At 42.7% G+C, this 19385-nt stretch overlaps 1 protein-coding gene across 1 annotated transcript in view; it reads right to left on the bottom strand.

The window, feature by feature from the left end:
• Nucleotides 1-19385, bottom strand: part of LOC124605842 (chitooligosaccharidolytic beta-N-acetylglucosaminidase-like) — a 306694-nt gene that overhangs the window by 150342 nt on the left and 136967 nt on the right. Inside the window, exon 2 of the mRNA XM_047137772.1 lies at nucleotides 5170-5281. Coding sequence (XP_046993728.1) covers nucleotides 5170-5264 — 95 coding nt within the window. The 5' untranslated portion in view covers nucleotides 5265-5281. The remainder of the gene's footprint in view (nucleotides 1-5169; nucleotides 5282-19385) is intronic.

The raw sequence follows: 19385 nt of genomic DNA, 5'->3' as shown, positions 1-19385 counted from the left end.
AGCTAGTTTTGAAGCTGTATTTATGGCATTGAGAAGAACGACACTTCCTAAACATTTTACACACGTTACTGAAACGAGCCATGCTGCAGATTGTAATCATAGATCTACACACAACTTTCGTAAAAGTTACTCCTTTGAAACCACTTGCAAACGAACACCGTAAACCAAAAAAATACGATATCAGTGGCAAAGTCCTTTACATGTACCGTGCGATTGCGCAAAACTATAAAAAACCGCCCCAGGAATAAATATTACGAGAAGATACGGAACAAGAAGGGGTGTGCCCCGTGAAAGTTTTTGTCAGTTATCATTTTTATTACACTTAGGAGTGGAACTGGGACGTAATATTCAGGAATTGTAATTTCAATACCGTGTAGTAAATAAAGAGCCAATAAAATTTTTCAAAATTTCGGTCGCTTTCACGTACGTCCCCCCTTAATACAAGCAAGCACATTACAACGTTAACAGTTTTGTAACCAGTTTTCACAAATGGAAACAAATTAGCAAACCGTGTTTTAATTAATAACACAGTTTAAGTTATTGGGAATGAAGCAGCACTAACAGCAAGCGATCTTCTCACTGATAGGTGACTTTAACATGAAGCTTGGAATCTCGTCCTTCTAACATTTGCTGGCGCAAATTTTGAAATTACGTCATCACAATCGATACCATTAGCTACACTATTATGAACTGAAAAAATTGCCAAACTATAACATCGTGGTTCACTCATGGTGGACCTAAGATACACTGAAGTGCCAAAGAAACTGGTATAAGCATGTATATTCAAATACAGAAATATGTAAACAGGCAGAATACGGTACTGCGGTCGGCAACTCCTATATAAAACAAGTGTCTGGCGCATTTCTTAGATCGATTTCTGCTGCTACAATTGCAGGTTATCAAGATCTGAGTGAGTTTGAACGTGGTGTTATAGTCGGCGCACGAGCGATGGGACACAGCATCTCCGAGGTAGCGATGAAGTGGGTATTTTCACAGACAACCATTTCACGAGTGTACCGTATCAGGAATCCGGTAAAACATAAAATCTCCGACATCGCTGCAGCCGGAAAAGGTCCTTCAAGAACGGCACCAACGACAACTGAAGAGAATCGTTCAACGTAACAGAAGTGCAACCCTTCCGCAAAATGCTGCAGATATCAGTGCTGGGCCATCAGCAAGTGTCAGCGTGAGAACCATTAATCGAAACATCATCGACATGGGCTTTTGTAGTCGAAGGTCCATTCGTGTACCCTTGCTAACAGCACGACACAAAGCTTTACGCTTCGCTTGGGCCCGTCAACATCGTCATTGGACTGTTGATGACTGGAAACATGCTGATTGATCGGAGGAGTCTCGTTTCAGATTGTATCGAGAGGATGGACGTGTACCGGTATGGAGACAACCTCATGAATCCGTGGACCCTGCATGTCAGCAAGGGACTGTTCAAGCTGCTGGAGGCTCTGTAATGGTGTGGGGTGTGTGCAGTTAGAGTGATATGGGACCTCTAATAGGTATAGATACGACTCCGACAAGTGACACGTACGTAAGCGTCCTGTGGGATCACATGCATCCATTCATGTCCATTGTGCATTCCGACGAACTTGGGCAGTTCCAGCAGGACAATCCGACACCCTAAAGGTCCAGAATTGCTACAGAGTGACTCCAGGAACACTCCTCTGAGTTTAAACACTTCCGCCGCCCACCAAAGTGCCCAGACATGAACATTACTGAGAATATCTGGGATGCCTTGTAGCGTGCTGTTCAGAAAAGAGATCTCCAACCCCTCGTACTCTTAAGGATTTATGGACATCCCTGCAGGATTCATGGTGTCAGTTCCCTCCAGCACTACTTCAGACAGTGGTCAAGACCTTTTCACGTGGTGTTGCGGCTCTTCTGCGTGCTCGCGGGGGTCCTACACGATATTAGGGAAGTGTACCAGCTTCTTTGGCTCTTCAATGTATCTCTCCGTACACAAAACTTCATCGTCCTAGGTGTCGTTGTACCGTGGGCGTATGGTGATGTCTTGACTAGTAGCAAAGCTTTAAAAAAGAAAAGAGAAAGTGAATTGTTTCCACGAAAAGTAAATGAATTTATCCTCAGTTGTCCATTGCTCAGAACTAAGATTAGCGTGAATCTATACATAAAACATCCCACCATTTAAACAAATTGGTATAAAACATTGAAATATATGTGACCTTTCCTGGTTCGAACCCGTGATCTCTATACCCGCAGTAAGTTGCGCTACCCGTTGCTCCATGAACTTCTGCTCCGAGCTTTGCCTCTGCTGAGTGTCTTCTATAGAGCAAATCAGCACTAAGATTTGCCAAAAAAAAGAGAGAGAGAGAGAGAGAAAAGAAATTGGTTTGAGTCATAATTCATGACTAATAGTCGACAGTCTAGTTGTAGTATACAGATCCATTTGCGATAGTAGTACAATTTCTTAGTTTTTTAATAATGCACATCGCCGCTGTAAATGGGTGGAGCATAAACGCATTAACTTTCGGAAGGTTTGCACTATCAGCGTTTAGAAAATTTCTTACTATTGTCACTTAAAACTTGTAATTATGTTTTCCGTCGTTAAATAGCTAAGTTTTTTTACGTAAGAACCTGGTAACTTTGACTAACATTCATATAACACACATCAACTTCGTCCTACTCCTAGTCTGTGACGTCACGAGAGCTTCAGCCAATAAGAGAGCGTTTTCGACCACGTGATCACATCTTGATATTTAATGTGATTTCTGAAATTTTGCCGGCGTATTTCTTCTTCAGTAATTTTCGGGTTTGCTGCCGGATCCCATCAAGATTCTGCCACATTTCAGCCCAGAGATGTCGGTACATCAGACGTGCCTCAGCTCTCTTCAGTACTTCGCCTACTCACCTCAGGATGGCCGGGCGTCTCTGGTCCGAAATATCGTGGCAGAATGTTGATGGGGTCCGGTTGCAAACCCGAAAATTACTGGAAGTGATATTTAATGATTTTTAAGATTTAATATTATATAAATATCATATATTTCGTAAGAATATTAGCCGTAAATGTTATTTGAATGTCATAATCAGAATAACAACAGTCCGAACAATATTTTTAACGTTGGAAAATAGCCTATTGTTCTTCTCGCGTACCAATTCACGAATCGAACAGGGATAGGAGGAAATTTGTCAGATGTACCCACAGCCATGTACCGCAAATTGACTCGTGGAGTATTGATGTAGGTGTAGAAATTATCAGTTTTTTCGTTGGTGAACGAAATTTCCAGTTTGGTTACTCTTTCTCGAAACTTGTATTATTGCTTTCACAAGTTACATAATTTCACGTTCTGGACTCTGTTTTATGACAACTGTTTTGTAATGAAGCGTTACGTTGTTGAGTAAACATTTCGATATCCTTAATCGACTTTGATTCGACCAGGAACCGTTGAGTACAGCGACTGTGGACCATAAGGAAGGACAGGCACACAGCAGTCAGTCGCAATTCCATTAGTTTTTATTCCTCTTGCAAATCTAGATTTCGGCTATAAATAGCGTCACACTTCAACAGAGTCGCGGCGGTTCCTGTCACCGTATGTCCTTACGGGTGTAAAGGCAGAAGGTTGAAATTTCCATTTAGTTTCTACGTAATCTTGTTTGTACTAAATTCTCTTGATGTACTATCTGTTTAACTCAATATAAAAGCCTGAGTTTTCGGCAATATCCACCACTTACCTACTTACTGACCCTACGAATATGTTAGAAAACAGATTAATGAAAGGCAAACCTACGTTTCTAGCATTTGTTGACTTAGACAAAGCTTTTGACAATGTTGACTGGAATACTCTCTTTCAAATTCTGAAGGTGGCAGGGGTAAAATACAGGGAGCGAAAGGCTATTTAAAATTTGTACAGAAACCAGATAGCAGTTATAAGAGTCGAGGGACTTGAAAGGGAAGCAGTGGTTGGGAAGGGAGTGAGACAGGGCTGTAGCCTATCTCCGCTGTTATTCAATCTGTATATTGAGCAAGCAGTAAAGGAAACAAAAGAAAAATTGGGAGTAGGAATTCAAATCCATGGAGAAGAAATAAAAATTTTGAGGTTCGCCGATGACATTGTAATTCTGTCAGAGACAGCAAAAGACCTGAAAGAGCTCTTGAACGAAATGGACAGTGTCTTGAAAGGAGAGTATAACATGAACATCAACAAATGCAAAACGAGAATAAGGGAATGTAGTCGAATTAAATCGGGTGATGCTGCAGGAATTAGATTACGAAATGAGACGCTTAAATTAGTAAATGAGTATTGCTATTTGGGGAGCAAAATAACTGATGATGGTCGAAGTAGAGATGATATAAAATGTAGACTGGAAATGGCACGGAAAGCGTTTCTGAAGAAGAGAAATTTGTTAACATCGAGTATAGATTTAAGTGTCAGGAAGTCGTTTCTGAAAGTATTTGTATGGAGTTTTGCCACGTATGGAAGTGAAACATGGACGATAAATAGTTTGGACAAGAAGAGAATAGAAGCTTTCGAAATGTGGTGCTACAGAAGAATTCTGAAGATTAGATGGGTAGATCACATAACTAATGATGAGGTATTGAATAGAATTGGAGAGAAGAGAAATTTGTGGCACAAGTTGACTAGAAGAAGGGATCGGTTGGTAGGACCTATTCTGAGGCATCAAGGGATCACCAGTTTAGTACTGGAGGGCAGCGTGGAGGGTAAAAATCGTAGAGGGAGACCAAGAGATGAATACACTAAACAGATTTTGAAGGATGTAGGTTGCAGTAGGTACTGGGAGATGAGGAACCTTGCACAGGATAGAGTAGCATGGAGAGCTGCATCAAACCAGTCTCTGGACTGAAGACCACAACAACAACAACCTCCATCAGGCAAGCAAGACACTGTCGAAGAATTAAGGGACTCCGACTCCGTTACGGTTAGTTGCTTTTCCAAAGAAGACAAGTGGGGGACATTGCCGGAAGCTCAGCTTTTTATTGAGAGTTTGCGCGACAACTGCACCGACAACGTTTAATGGGACAAATTGGTCGTGGAAGACTTTGTGCTTTTATCGCAGTTAGTGGGTTGACATGACAGCATTTACGTGATGATGAGTGTACTTCACTTTCACAACCTGCTGGTTACGCTACACGTCTCGGAATGCCATGCGCCTGCAGAGTTCGCTCTTGCTTGTACTCACCGCGGTGAATTGGCCCACACGACCTGCGGCGACGGCAGCAAGATCAGCAGCAGAGTCAGCATCAGTAGCTGCGGCGCTGGCGGGGCCGGCGCCATCGCGAACTGTCAGCAGCCTGCAACAAGTCAGCGAGTCAGCACCCACTGCTCAGACGACAGCGCACCGCCGCTGCGAACTGGCGAGAGCAGCAAACACGTCCACACTGCTGCTACTCGGCGATAGGGGCTTGATACACATCCATATTTCTTCTATGTCTACATACATAAAACTCAAGCTACTCAACAGTGCATGCCGGAAGGTAGATCGATCTAACCCTACCTACGCTTCCACATTCCCGGGTGTACTACCGGGTGCAATCGTCGAAGGTCCACGATATTTCGGCGAACAACCGTCCCTCCATCATCAGCTGGCACTGATAGTCACCTGACGATGGCGCAAAGGTTGTTCGTCAAAATATCGTGGACCTTCGACGATTGCGTCCGGCAGTATTTTCTAGAACCTTTGAAGCATCATGTACGCCGGGAAAGCCTCAGATGGAAACGTTATCTACTTCCTGTCCTACTTCATCCCCGTGTCGTCTAGGAGAAGTCTTGCACTTTATTCGCGGTATTCCTGTATGGTGGAGTCGACGCCTGATCGATTTGGTATCATAATTACTTTGGGTGGGATTCGCATGCTGCCACTAGGGATCCACGTTGACGTAAGAGCAAGCGCGACATCTGTCTGTGTAAACTACACATGTCAAGAAACGTTTTGCATCACCTCGGTTCCGAGAGTTCTAGGACCTGTTCAGTAAACTGGAATAGAATAGATCAACATAAGCATCAATCCCGCCCTTTTTATTGCTCATGAAAACCCCACATTGGACTTTGCACCACCAGAGCTCCAAGCGCTAATAGAAAGCACTGATGCTCAAATCGTTATAGGCAACGAAAGTTGGCTAAAGCCGGGTATAAGCTCAGTCGAAATTTTTGCGAAGAACTTATTGGTGTTCCGAAAATATAGGCTAAACACGGTTGGTGGTGGCGTGTTTGTTGCTGTTAGAAGTAGTTAAACTTGTCGCGAAATTGAAGTAGATATTTCCTGTGAGTTAGTATGGGCAGAGGTCATTGTTGGCAACCGGAATAAAATAATAATTGGATCCTTTTACCGACCTCCCAGTTCAGATGATACAGTTGCTGAAAGGTTCAAAGAAAACTTGAGTTTGATTTCAAACACGTACCCGACTCATACGATAATAGTTGGTGGTGACTTTAATTTACCCTCTATATGTTGGCGAAAATACATGTTTAATTCCGGAGGTACGTATAAAATATCATCCGAAATTGTGCTAAACGCATTCTCTGAAAATTATTTCTAGCAGTTAGTTCATGAGCCCACGCGAATAGTAAACGGTTGTGAAAACACACTTGACCTCTTAGCAACAAATAATACTGAGTTAATAACGAGCATCAAAATAGATATAGGGATTAGTGAACACAGGGTTGTCGTAGCGAGACTGAATATTGTAATCCCCAAATCCACGAAAAATATACCTATTCAAAAAAACAGATAAAAATTCATTTTACGCCTTCCTGAGAGACAATCTCCACTCATTCTAAATTAATAATATAAGTGTAGACCAGATGTGGCTTAAATTCAAAGAAATAGTGTCGGAAGCAATTGAGAGGTTTATACCAAATAAACTAACAAACGACGGAGCTGATCCTCCTTGGTACACAAAACGGGTTAGAACACTGTTGCAGAAACAACGAAACAAACATGCCAAATTTAAACAGACGCAAAATCCCCAAGGTTGGCGATCCTTTACAGAAGCTCGAAACTTAGCGCCGAGTTCAATGCGAGACGCCTATAACAGTTTCCACAACGAAACTTTGTCTCGAAACCTGACAGAAAATCCAAAGAGATTCTGATCGTATGTGAAATATGTTAGCGGCAAGAAACAATCAATGCCTTCTCTGCGCGATAACAATGGAGATACTATCGAAGACAGTACTGCCAAAGTAGATTTGTTAAACACAGCCTTTCGAAATGCCTTCACAAAAGAAGACGAAGTTAATATTCCAGAATTCGAATCGCGAACAGCTGCCAACATGAGTAACGTAGAAGTAAATATCCTCGGAGTAGTGAAGCAACTCAAATCACTTAATAAAAGCAAGTCTTCTGGTCCATACTGTATACCAATTAGGTTCCTTTCGGAGTATGCTGATGCCTTAGCTCCATACTTAACAATCATATACAACCGTTCGCGAACAGCTGCCAACATGAGTAACGTAGAAGTAAATATCCTCGGAGTAGTGAAGCAACTCAAATCACTTAATAAAAGCAAGTCTTCTGGTCCATACTGTATACCAATTAGGTTCCTTTCGGAGTATGCTGATGCCTTAGCTCCATACTTAACAATCATATACAACCGTTCGCTCGACGAAAGATCCGTACCCAAAGACTGGAAAGTTGCATAGGTCACACCAATATCTGAGAAAGGTAGTAGGAGTAATCCACTAAATTACTGGCCCATATCGTTAACGTCGATATGCAGCAGGATTCTGGAACATATATTACGTTCGAACATTATGAGTTACCTAGAAAAAAAAACCGGTCTATTGACACACACTCAGCATGGGTTTAGAAAACATCGTTCCTGTGAAACACAACTAGCTCTTTATTCACATGAAGTGCTGAGTGCTATTGACAAGGGATTTCAGATCAATTCCGTATTCCTGGATTTCCGGAAGTCTTTTGACACTGTACCACACAAGCGGCCCGTAGTAAAATTGCGTGCTTATGGAACATCGTCTCAGTTATGTGACTGGATTTGCGATTTCCTGTCAGAGAGGTCACAGTTCGCAGTAATTGACGGAAAGTCATCGAGTAAAACAGAAGTGATTTCTGGCGTTCCCCAAGGTAGTGTTCTAGGCCCTTTGCTGTTCCTTATCTGTATAACGATTTGGGAGACAATCTGAGCAGCCGTCTTTGGTTGTTTGCAGATGACTTTTTTTTATGCGTGTGTACCTGCTGCGTTTCTGTGCTCTAACCGCTTCACAGAGTTCAATCTCTGTTGATCCCTCATGGACAGGGGACATCGGCTGGTGAAGTAATTGTCAATGAAACTCTGCAACAGCCGAGTAAGTGAGATGTTATTTTACTTTATTTTGAAGGCTATCAGTTTCGGGATTCCACTACGCCATCTTCAGGTCCCATACGCGTCCCTCCAAATAAACGATATGTCTTATAGTGCCATAAATCCCTCATTTCACTAGTGCTTCATTCGAACACTTGATAACATCTAGTGAAACGATTGAATTCACGACATCCAGGGATATGTGGCACTATATGACATATCGTTTATTTGGAGAGATGCGTATGGGCCGTACTGGAATGCCGAAACTGGTCGTCTTCAAAATAAAATAAAATAACATCTGAAATTACACGGCTCTTGCAGAGTTTCATTGACAGTGACAGTTACTTTACAAAGTAGCTGCTGCGGACGTCGAAGATTCATTTCATGACGTTTCGATATAATTCTTTCGAATTCTCCGCTATTTCTGTCAATCTAAAACTGACTGCATGCACCCGATTTACACACAATCCACTGCGTAAGAGAGAAATGTCGTTTTGTTAATCATAACACAAATATTCAAGTAACAAAACTTGATTGCGAAGTAACATAACACACATTTTGCCTACAAGATTATATGGCCTGAAATTATTTTTTCATATAAATGTCTTTATTTGTTTTTCGTTTATCAACACTCGCCGTGTCATTATATTTTCGCTTTTGGTTTCCTTTACACGAATTATGCCAAATATTATTACCATTTACTGGAAGTCAGCACCATTTCTTATTCACAGTGACGTAAAAGGTTTTGTTAAGGGACAGCTTCCAAGCACGAGAGCAGTGCTCAGCTTATTTGTTGACACGTTTTAAATAAAGCATTTTGAAGCAATAGAGATCTTATTCAAAGCACGAGGCCAGAAAAGTCGATTCCGGTTACTACACTACTGGCCATTAAAATTGCTACACCAAGAAGAAATGGAGATGAGAAACGGGTATTCATTGGACAAATATATTATACTAGAACTGACATGTGATTACATTTTCACGCAATTTGGGTGCATAGATCCTGAGAAATCAGTTCCCAGAACAACCACTTCTGGCTGTAATAACGGCCTTGTTACGTCTGGGTGTTGAGACAAACAGAGCTTGGATGGCGTGTACAGGTACAGCTGCCCATGAAGCTTCAACACGATACCACAGTTCATCAAGAGTAGTGACTGGCGTATTGTGACGAGCCAGTTGCTCGGCCACCATTGACCAGACGTTTTCAATTGGTCAGAGATCTGGAGAATGTGCTGGCCAGGGCAGCAGTCGAACACTTTCTGTATCCAGAAAGGTCCGTACAGGACCTGCAACATGCGGTCGTGCGTCATCCTGCTGAAATGTAGGGTTTCGCAAGGATCGAATGAAGGGTAGAGCCACGGGTCGTAACACATCTGAAATGTAACGTCCAATGGTCAAAGTGCCGTCAATGCGAACAAGAGGTGATCGAGACGTGTAACCAATGGCACCCCATACCATCACGCAGGGTGATACGCCAGTATGGCGATGACGAATACACGCTTCCAATATGTATTCACCGCGATGTCGCTAAACACGGATGTGACCATCATGATGCTGTAAACAGAACCTGGATTCATCCGAAAAAATGACGTTTTGCCATTCGTGCACCCATGTTCGTCGTTGACTACACCATCGCAGGCGCTCCTGTCTGTGATGCAGCGTCAAGGGTAACCGCAGCCATGGTCTCCGAGCTGATAGTCCATGCTGCTGCAAACGTAAAAAAAAAAAAAAAAGTTCCAAACGTCGTCGAACTGTTCGTTCAGATGGTTGTTGTCTTGCAAACGTCCCCGTCTGTTGACTCAGGGATCGAGACGTGGATGCACGATCCGTTACAGCCATGCGCATAAGATGCCTGTCATCTCGACTGCTAGTGATACGAGGCCGTTGGGGTCCAGCACGGCGTTCCGTATTACCCTCCTGAACCACCGATTCCATATTCTGTTAACAGTCATTGGATCTCGACCAACGCGAGCAGCAATGTCGCGATACGATAAACCGCAATCGCGATAGGCTACAATCAAAATCGGAAACGTGATGGTACGCATTTCTCCTCCTTACACGAGGCATCACAACAACGTTTCACCAGGCAACACCGGTCAACTGCTGTTTGTGTATGAGAAATCGGTTGGAAACTTTCTTCATGTCAGGACGTTGTAGGTGTCGCCACCGGTGCCAACCTCTTGCGAATGCTCTGAAAAGCTAATCATTTGCATATCACAGCATCTTCTTCCTGTCGGTGAAATTTCGCGTCAGTAGCACGTCATCTTCGTGGTGTAGCAATTTTAATGGCCAGTAGTGTAGTTGCACCTATTGTACGATGTTTTGATTTATATAAATTAAGTTAAATATCTACAATAATGCATCGATAATTTTCAAAATACTTTGCCTACACATAGTCCGATTTGATTTTTGAAGTAATTTTTGTTCTTTTATGTGTTGCATCGTGCCGTGCCCATGCCATCTCTGTTGGATAAATATAGTATAAACATCGTTTGCATCAGAACAGAAACGGAAATCAGCGAGAGATTCGTTTTTATTTTAATGCTTTGAATTTTCCGTAAAATTAGCTTACAGTGTATTTTGAAATTCTTTATAATATAATTTGAATGAAAAGACACATGGTATAAGTATGACGTATGGGATGGATGCGGTACCGTTGTCCGCAATTACAAAACAATCTGCATCATGTGAAGACACACCGCGAAACCTTTCTGATCCATTGAAAGCTTCAGTAATGATCAATAGTAGTTATTTTCTTTTCGAGTGTTGTAGCTGTGTACATCAGTATTGTCCTGAAATTGTGATGGATTATTTATGAAGAATTTCACTGGACGGTACACATACTGTGATCGAGCAGTTAAGTTGCCCATCTCCTTGAAGAGGCGTTCAAGACAAAGGACCACACATTATTCTCTTTGGTCGCTTTTGCGCATTCCATATTTTCTTCCTCAAGAGGTGGGTTACTCCGGAAAACTATCCTGTAAGACAGTAATGAGAGGAAATATTCAAAGAGTTTTAAGGTGTTTATCTATTTTTTCTAAAACTATTACACTGAAGCGCCATAGATACTGGTATAGGCATGTGTAGTCAAAAAGAGAGATATGTAAGCAGGCAGAAGACGACGCTGCGGTCGGCAACGCCTATATAAGACAACAAGCGACTGGCGTAGTTGTTAGATCGGGTACTGCTACTACAATAGAAGATTTAAGTGAGTTTGAATGTGGTGTTGTAGTCGGCGCACGAGCGCCGGGACACAGCATCTCCGAGGTAGCGATGAAGTGGTGATTTTCACAACGATCATTTCACGAGTGTACCGTGAATATCAGGAATCTAGTAAAACATGGAATCTCCGACATCGCTGCATCCTGGAAAAGGTCCTGCAAGAAAGGGACTAATGACCACTGAAGAGAATCGTTCAACGTGACAGAAGTGCAACCCTCCCGCCAATTGCTGCAGATTTCAATGCTGGGCCATCAAGAAGTGTCAGCGTGCGAACAGTTCAACGAAACATAATCGATAATGGCTTTCGGAGCACCACATAAAGCTTTACGCCTCGCCTGGGCTCCTCAATACCGACATTGGACTGTTGATGATTGGAAATATGTTGCCTGGTCGGAAGAATTTCAAATTGTACCGAGCGGTGTATGGGTATGGGTATGGAGAGAACTTCGTGAATCCATCTACCCTCCACGTCAGCCGGGGACTGTCCTAGCTGGTAGAGGCTGGGACCCACGGTACGTCTAGATACGACTCTGACGGGTGACACATACGTAGGCATCCTGTCTGATCACCTGCACCTGTTCATGTCCATTGTGCATTCCGACAGACTTGGGCAATTCCAGCAGGACAATGCCACACCTCACACATCCGGAATTGATACAGAGTGGCTCCACGAACACTCTTCTGATTTTAAACACTTCCGCTGGCCACGAAGCTTCCCAATCAGGAACATTATTGAGCATATTTAGTATTGTGTCTCACTGTTTAGAGGCACAAAACGCATGGGTGTTTTCAGCTCGTTACTAAATGCAAATAAGTAGGAGGCCATGTTGATAGGAGCTGAAGGAGACCAGGTTACATAATATGCGGTACGGCACACTGTTAGAGAGAAGGATTATTATTCAAGAAATACATAGTACAATGAAATTACTTATCTTCAGTAGTTTGTAGGACTGCAGCTACGGCTATAACTAACACGACATATTCTCAGGGACTAAGCCTGATGGGCCCTCCTCAGAGAATCAGTGCAAACAGAACTGGCTGAGGGGCGATTATGAAAAGTATGTCTGTCTAGGTTGAAATCTAGCTAAGAAGTGAACGAGGCACACTCCAGTTCCGTCGAGCTGCACAGCCCGCTAGAGTGCGCTGTGCTCGGCAGACGACGGGCTGCCAACCTTGCGTTGGCGCGGCGTTGTAGTTGTATCTGCGGCAATCATACTACATCTAGGATGCCTTGCAACGTGAGATTTCCAATCCGTCGTACTCTTACGCCTTTATGGACAGCTGTGCAGGATTCATGGCGTCAGCTGCCTTCAGATGTTTCTCGAGTCCATGCCACGTCGTTTTGCGGCACTTCCGCGTGCTCGCTGGCGCCCCACACGATATTAGGCAGGTGTATAATTTTTTTGGCTGTTCAGTGATATGAAAATCAGTTCTTGGTTATCGCGGTTGTGCGACTAGGTCAGCAGAATGTTTCTCATAGTTTAAGTATTCATCGGTGAGTGCATTCAGAAATGAGCGTCATCCCATCCTAATACAAGGCTGTAATGTCGGAGTGGATGTGGTAAATAGTCCGCCTCCTGCCAGTTGGCGAGCAGCAATGGCCAGAGAGAATTATGCGATGCGGTGTACGAGCTGTGGAGCAAAGTCCGCTCAGTGACGTCACTCGTATTACCCCCCCCCCCCCCCCTTGTCCTCTTTTGAGACGGATATGGCCTCCACAGCCTGGAGACGTGTACAGCGCAGACTAATTACGAGCCCCAGACTCACTCAGTTCGTTACGTCGTTTCGTAATCCATTGCGCAACCAGCTGTGCTGCACAGTTGCCCAGGGAATGCGGCGACTCGAAAACAGCTGACTGTCGACGGTGAGGTCAACTAAGAGGGAGGATCTCTGCTGCCCTGGGAGAGCTTCTATTACACCTACCTTCAGAGTTTGCAAAACCATCTTCCAGTGCTTGGCCGACGGTAGTTCTCTACATGAATCAGTTTCCCCCTTTCCTGCCCCACTCGGTAATACAAGAGGTAGACAAACATGTGGAAAGATCATATACATAATACACTACTGGCCATTAAAGTTGCTACACCAAGAAGAAATGCAGATGATAAACGGGTATTCATTGGACAAATATATTATACTAGAACTGACATGTGATTACATTTTCACGCTATTTGGGTGCATAGATCCTGAGAAATCAGTACCCAGAACAACCAACTCTGGCCGTAATAACGGCCTTGATACGCCTGGGCATTGAGTCAAACAGAGCTTGGTTCAAATGGTTCAAAGGGCTCTGAGCAATATGGGACTCAACATCTGAGGTCATCAGTCCCCTAGAACTTAGAACTACTTAAACCTAACTAACCTAAGGACATCACACACATCCATGCCCGAGGTAGGATTCGAACCTGCGACCGTAGCAGTCACGCGGTTCCGGACTGAAGTGCCTAGAACCGCACGGCCACCGCGGCCGGCAAACAGACCTTGGATGGCGTGTACAAGTACAGCTGCCCATGCAGCTTCGACACGATACCACAGTTCATCAAGAGTAGGGACGAGCGCATTCTGACGAGCTAGTTGCTCGGCCACCATTGACCAGACGTTTTCAATTGGTGAGGGATCTGGAGAATGTGCTGGCCAGATCAGCAGTCGAACATTTTCTGTATCCAAAAAGGCCCGTACACGACCTGCAACATGCAGTCGTGCATTATCCTTCTGAAATGTAGGGTTTCGCAGGGATCGAATGAAGGGTAGAGCCACGGGTCGTAACACATCTTAAATGTAATTTCCACTGTTCAAAGTGCCGTCAATGCGAACAAGAGGTGACCGAGACGTGTAACCAATGGCACCCCATACCATCACGCCGAGTGATACGCCGGTATGGCGATGACGAATACACGCTTCCAATGTGGGTTCACCGCGATGTCGGCAAATACGTATGCTACCATCACGATACTGTAAACAGAACCTGGATTCATCCGAAAAAATGACGTTTTGCCATTCGTGCACCCAGGTTCGTCGTTGAGTACACCATCGCAGGCGCTCCTGTCTGTGATACAGCGTCAAGGGTAACCGCAGCCGTGGTCTCCGAGCTGATAGTCCCGTGCTGCTGCAAACGTCGTCGAACTGTTCGTGCAGATGGTTGTTATCTTGCAAACGTCCCCTTCAGTTGATTCAGGGATCGAGACGTGGCTGCACGATGCGTTACAGCCATGAGTATAAGATGCCTGTCGTCTAGACTGCTAGTGATACGAGGCCGTTGGGACCCAGCACGACGTTCCATATTAACCTCCTGAACCCACCAATTCCATATTCTGCTAACAGTCATTGGATCTCGACCAACGCCAGCAGCAATGTCGCGATACCATAAACCGCAATCGCGATAGGCTACAATCCGACTTTTATCAAAGTCGGAAACGTGATGGTACACATTTCTCCTCCTTACACGAGGCATCACAACAAGGTTTCAACAGGCAACACCGGTCAATTGCTGTTTGTGTATGAGAAATCGGTTGAAAACTTGTGTCAGCACGTTGTAGGTGTCGCCACCGGCGCCAACCTAGTGTGAATGCTCTGAAAAGCTAATCATTTGCATATCACAGCATCTTCTTCCTGTCGGTTAAATTTCGCGTCTGTAGCACGTCATCTACGTGGCGTAGCAATTTTAATAGCCAGTAGTGACACGTGTCAACGTCAGTGTAGGTGCTGACCAATCTTGCACGTTCTGCTGTTGTATTTGACCACAAATGGCACCCGAGCAATGCCCTCAGTACGTCCCTATTGCCAGTCGTGGTGAGAACATTGTTCTCTGTAATTGTATTTGCATCATGTTGGAAGTAAGTGAATTCGAACGTACAGCTGTATCTGTATACGCCATCCAAGCTCTGACTCAATGCCGAGTCCTATCAAGGCTGTTATTACGGCCAGAGGTGGTTGTTCTGGGTACTGATTTCTCAGGATGTATGCACACAGATTACGTGAAAATGTAATCACATTTCAGTTCTAGTATAATATATTTGTCGAATGAATACCCGTTTATCATCTGCCTTTCTTCTTGGTGCAGCAATTTTAATGGCCAGCAGGGTATAATGGTGGCAGTAGAATTCTTCTGCATTCAGCTCCAAATGCCATCTCCCGAAATTCTCTCAATAGTGTTCCTCGAAAAGGACGTCGCCTTCCCACAAGCGATTCCAATTTCAGTTCCCGAAACATCTCCGTAACATTTGCCTGTTGTTCCAACGCGTCAGTAACAAATCTAGCAGCCAGCCTCTGAATTACTTCTATGTCTTCCTTCTATCCGACCTGGTAGGGATCCCAAACACTAAAGAATAGGTCGCAGTAGCTTCCTGTATTCTTCTTCTTTACAAATGAACCTAAAATTCTCACAAAAAAACGAAGTCGAAGATTCACCTTCCCTGTCAGATGCTCATTCCATTTCATATCGCTCTGAAACGTTACGCCCAGATATTTAAACGACTTGACGGTGTCAAGCTGGACATTAGTAATACTGTATCTGAACATCACAGGTTTTTATATCGACCCATCCGGATTAGCTTACATTTTTCCACATTTAGAACAATGTATAAGAAATATTAGAGTAGATTGCCTCGCCTTTGCAGATGATCTAGCAATTTTAACTAGGGATATTACCACAACTCAAGAAAAACTGAAATTTTTAAAGAAGTTGCGGAAAAAGTAGGACTACAAATAGATTAAAAAATGGAATATATGACATACAACAAATAAGTACCAAAGTTTTTGAGTACGAAATATGGAACAATAAAAAGGGTTTCTCAGTTTCAATACTTGGGGGAAATTATGCAAGAAATCGGTCTGGAAAAAGCTGCAAACTAAGTTCTCTGCCAAAAAATTGCAACTGCACTCAGATTAACACAAAATATTTATAATAAAAATCATTTTCTAAATTCATTAATCTTAGGCATTACAGCACTTTAATCAAACCTGAATGTCTTTGTGGAGCAGAAACTTTAATTTTAAATAGAAAGAAGGATACTGAAGAAATTCAAAAGAAAGAAAGAAAGGTTATTAGTACAATATTATGGCCCAAAATTACTGATGGAGAAACTAACAGGCTGAGAACTAATAAGGAAATAGAAGAATAAACAGACACATATGATGACATGAGTAAACGAAGACTTAAATTTTATGGGCACTAGGTTGAGAAAACAAATAGTAGAATTCTTCGAAAACAGAAGTAAGGCTAAAACTGAGCCAATTAAGTGGATCGCTGCGATTAAGGAGGATCTTAAAGTTGCCGGTATAACTCAGGCAGACGTTACAGATAGAAAAACATTCGGACAAAAGATATTTGATTGGAAAGTTCGTCAGAGGGAAATTAGAAAACGGACTGGAACACCGCGGTCTGATGAAAGAAAGAGACTTCATTCTGAAAGGATGAAACAAATCTGGACAGAAAGGAAGGCCAACCGTCAAAAACGACATTGATTAATGATTCTCGCGTGGGCCCATACGCGAGTAATAATAATAAAAGACAGTTTTACATAAATTTTAATTATGTATATGGAGAAGTATAATAATTGTTAGTAAGAACACAGTGTAATTTTAAAGTTCCTTCTTACAGAGACGAATGAAACTGCACACACATTTCGCATCAATCCTTTTCGTGGAGATGAGTGATACTGCACGAGAAAAATGATTCATAATTTTTAAAACAATGTGTAACGTAATTGTTCTAGGAATACTGTCATTTTCACGTTCTGTTAATATACCACGTATGTACTATGCCCTCTTCAGTGAGATAGTAGTACTGATGTGGCGTGCTGTTAATCTGTTAATAGTAACGTATTCTTTTTGTGACAGCTCCGATTTGAAACACAAAGGATGGCCTGGAATATGTTGCCCTTTAGCCCAGTATCGTGTGCCATTCATGCTACCGTCCAACCCGCTTACATTGTCCATTCTGTTTTTGCTTTGTAGGCGACTATTCTGTGAAAATCGGTGTGCTGCGAAGTTTGGGTATTTCAGCAGCCAGTAGGCGGTGCATCTTGTGAGACTGGCAGGACATTACCAGCACGTGACTGCTTGGGTCGGGAGGGAGTTAACGTGTGGATGATGCTGACAGACAACAGCTGAGCTTGTGGGAGGTTCTATCTGCGATAAACCCGACCCCCGGAGTATCGTAACGCGAGCTAAGGCCACACTTCCGTAAACACGTTCTCATCGCGGATGATGTCAGCACGCTTTCTATGCGTGAGGCTCACAGGACATCAGACTACCTAAAATAAGCCGTTACAGGGATATTAGAAACACGAAAAAAATATAAATTTTAACATCCTTATGTACATAATAACAAATTTTCCTCGAATATCACTTTATCGCCATTGCGAACAACGTGGCTAGCGTTTTCCAATTGGCTGATTACGTACATATGAATAACATATACACTTGTAGCCATGTGACTGTCGCTTATGCCACGAAACGACAGCTGCACAGTGATTTGGTTTGTATAACGCTGCGGTACACTAAATTATGCACGTTTCCTCGTAGCTTACAACGTGACAGCCATATAACGTTGCCGATGACAGTGCCACTGAAGCAGAGTTACTTACCACGATTTTCCGAAATTCCTTCACCGAAGAAATCACAGAATTCGAATAGAGAGTAGCTGCCAACATGAGTAACTTTGAAGTAGATGTCTTCGATGTAACAAAGCACTTAATAAAGGCAAGTCTTCAGGTCGAGACTGAATACCAGTTAGACTCCTTTCAGAGAATGCTGATGTAATAGATCCATACTTAGCAATCACTCCCTTAGGAAAACGCAAGTTTTATGGTACTAATGACAGTACGCAAAGTTGGTTTCGATCGTACTTAACAAACAGAAGAAAAAAAGTTTTGCTAAATAATTCAGACAGTGTTGGAAAGGCAGAGAACTTTAGTGACTGGGGAAAAAAATCACGAAGTATGTCTTACAGTTCAATTTTGGGTCCATTCCTATAGCTTATATATGTGAACGACATTCCATTTAACATTCAACAAGAAAAATTGGTAGTTTTTGCAGATGAAACTAGTGCTATAATAAATCACATAAGAGGCAAAGCAACAGACGAGAGTGTTAATAATATTTTCCAAAGAATTATTAAGTGCTTCGCGCTAAATTATGAAAAAACGCACTACATTCAGTTCTGTACAACAAACAGTAATACTATATTTCGACATAATTGTCCCAAAGGAGTGTGACTATAATGTAAGTTAAATGAATATTTGACACTACAGTAGTGAAACCATAGTCACAGTACACATTTTTTTCCTTTTTTTTTAAAGAAAAAATTTATGTACTGTGACTATGCCTTCACTATGGTAGTGTTAAATAGACAGTAATACCAACAATTGATGTAACATATGAGCAGGAGTCATTAGGTACAGTACAATGTTCCAAATTTTTGGATGTACGTATTGATGAAAACTTCAACTGGAAGAAGCATGCTACTGAGCTTCTCAAACAATAACGTTCAGCTACTCTTGCTCTTCACATAATTGCTAATCTTGGAAACAAACGAATCAGTCTCCTGACATATTTTGCATATATCCACTCAATGATGAGGAATGGAATAATTTTCTGGCGAAACTCATCACTTAGAAAGGATGTACTCATTGCAAAAAAGGGAGCAGTAAGAATAAATTATGATGTTAACCCCTGGACGTCATGTAGGTACCTCTTCAAGGAACTAGGCATTTTAACTGCTCCGTCACAATACACTTATCCATTAATGAAATCCGTCATAAATAATCGGTCACAATTTGAAAACAATAATGATGTCCATAGCTACAACACTGGAGAAAAAAGTGACCTTTTTTACACGCTGTTGAAGCCATCAGTAACTCAGAAAGAAGTTCAATAG

This window comes from Schistocerca americana, chromosome 3, assembly GCF_021461395.2.
Source record: "Schistocerca americana isolate TAMUIC-IGC-003095 chromosome 3, iqSchAmer2.1, whole genome shotgun sequence".
Classification (NCBI taxonomy): domain Eukaryota; kingdom Metazoa; phylum Arthropoda; class Insecta; order Orthoptera; family Acrididae; genus Schistocerca; species Schistocerca americana.
This window is presented reverse-complemented; position numbering and strand designations above follow the sequence as displayed.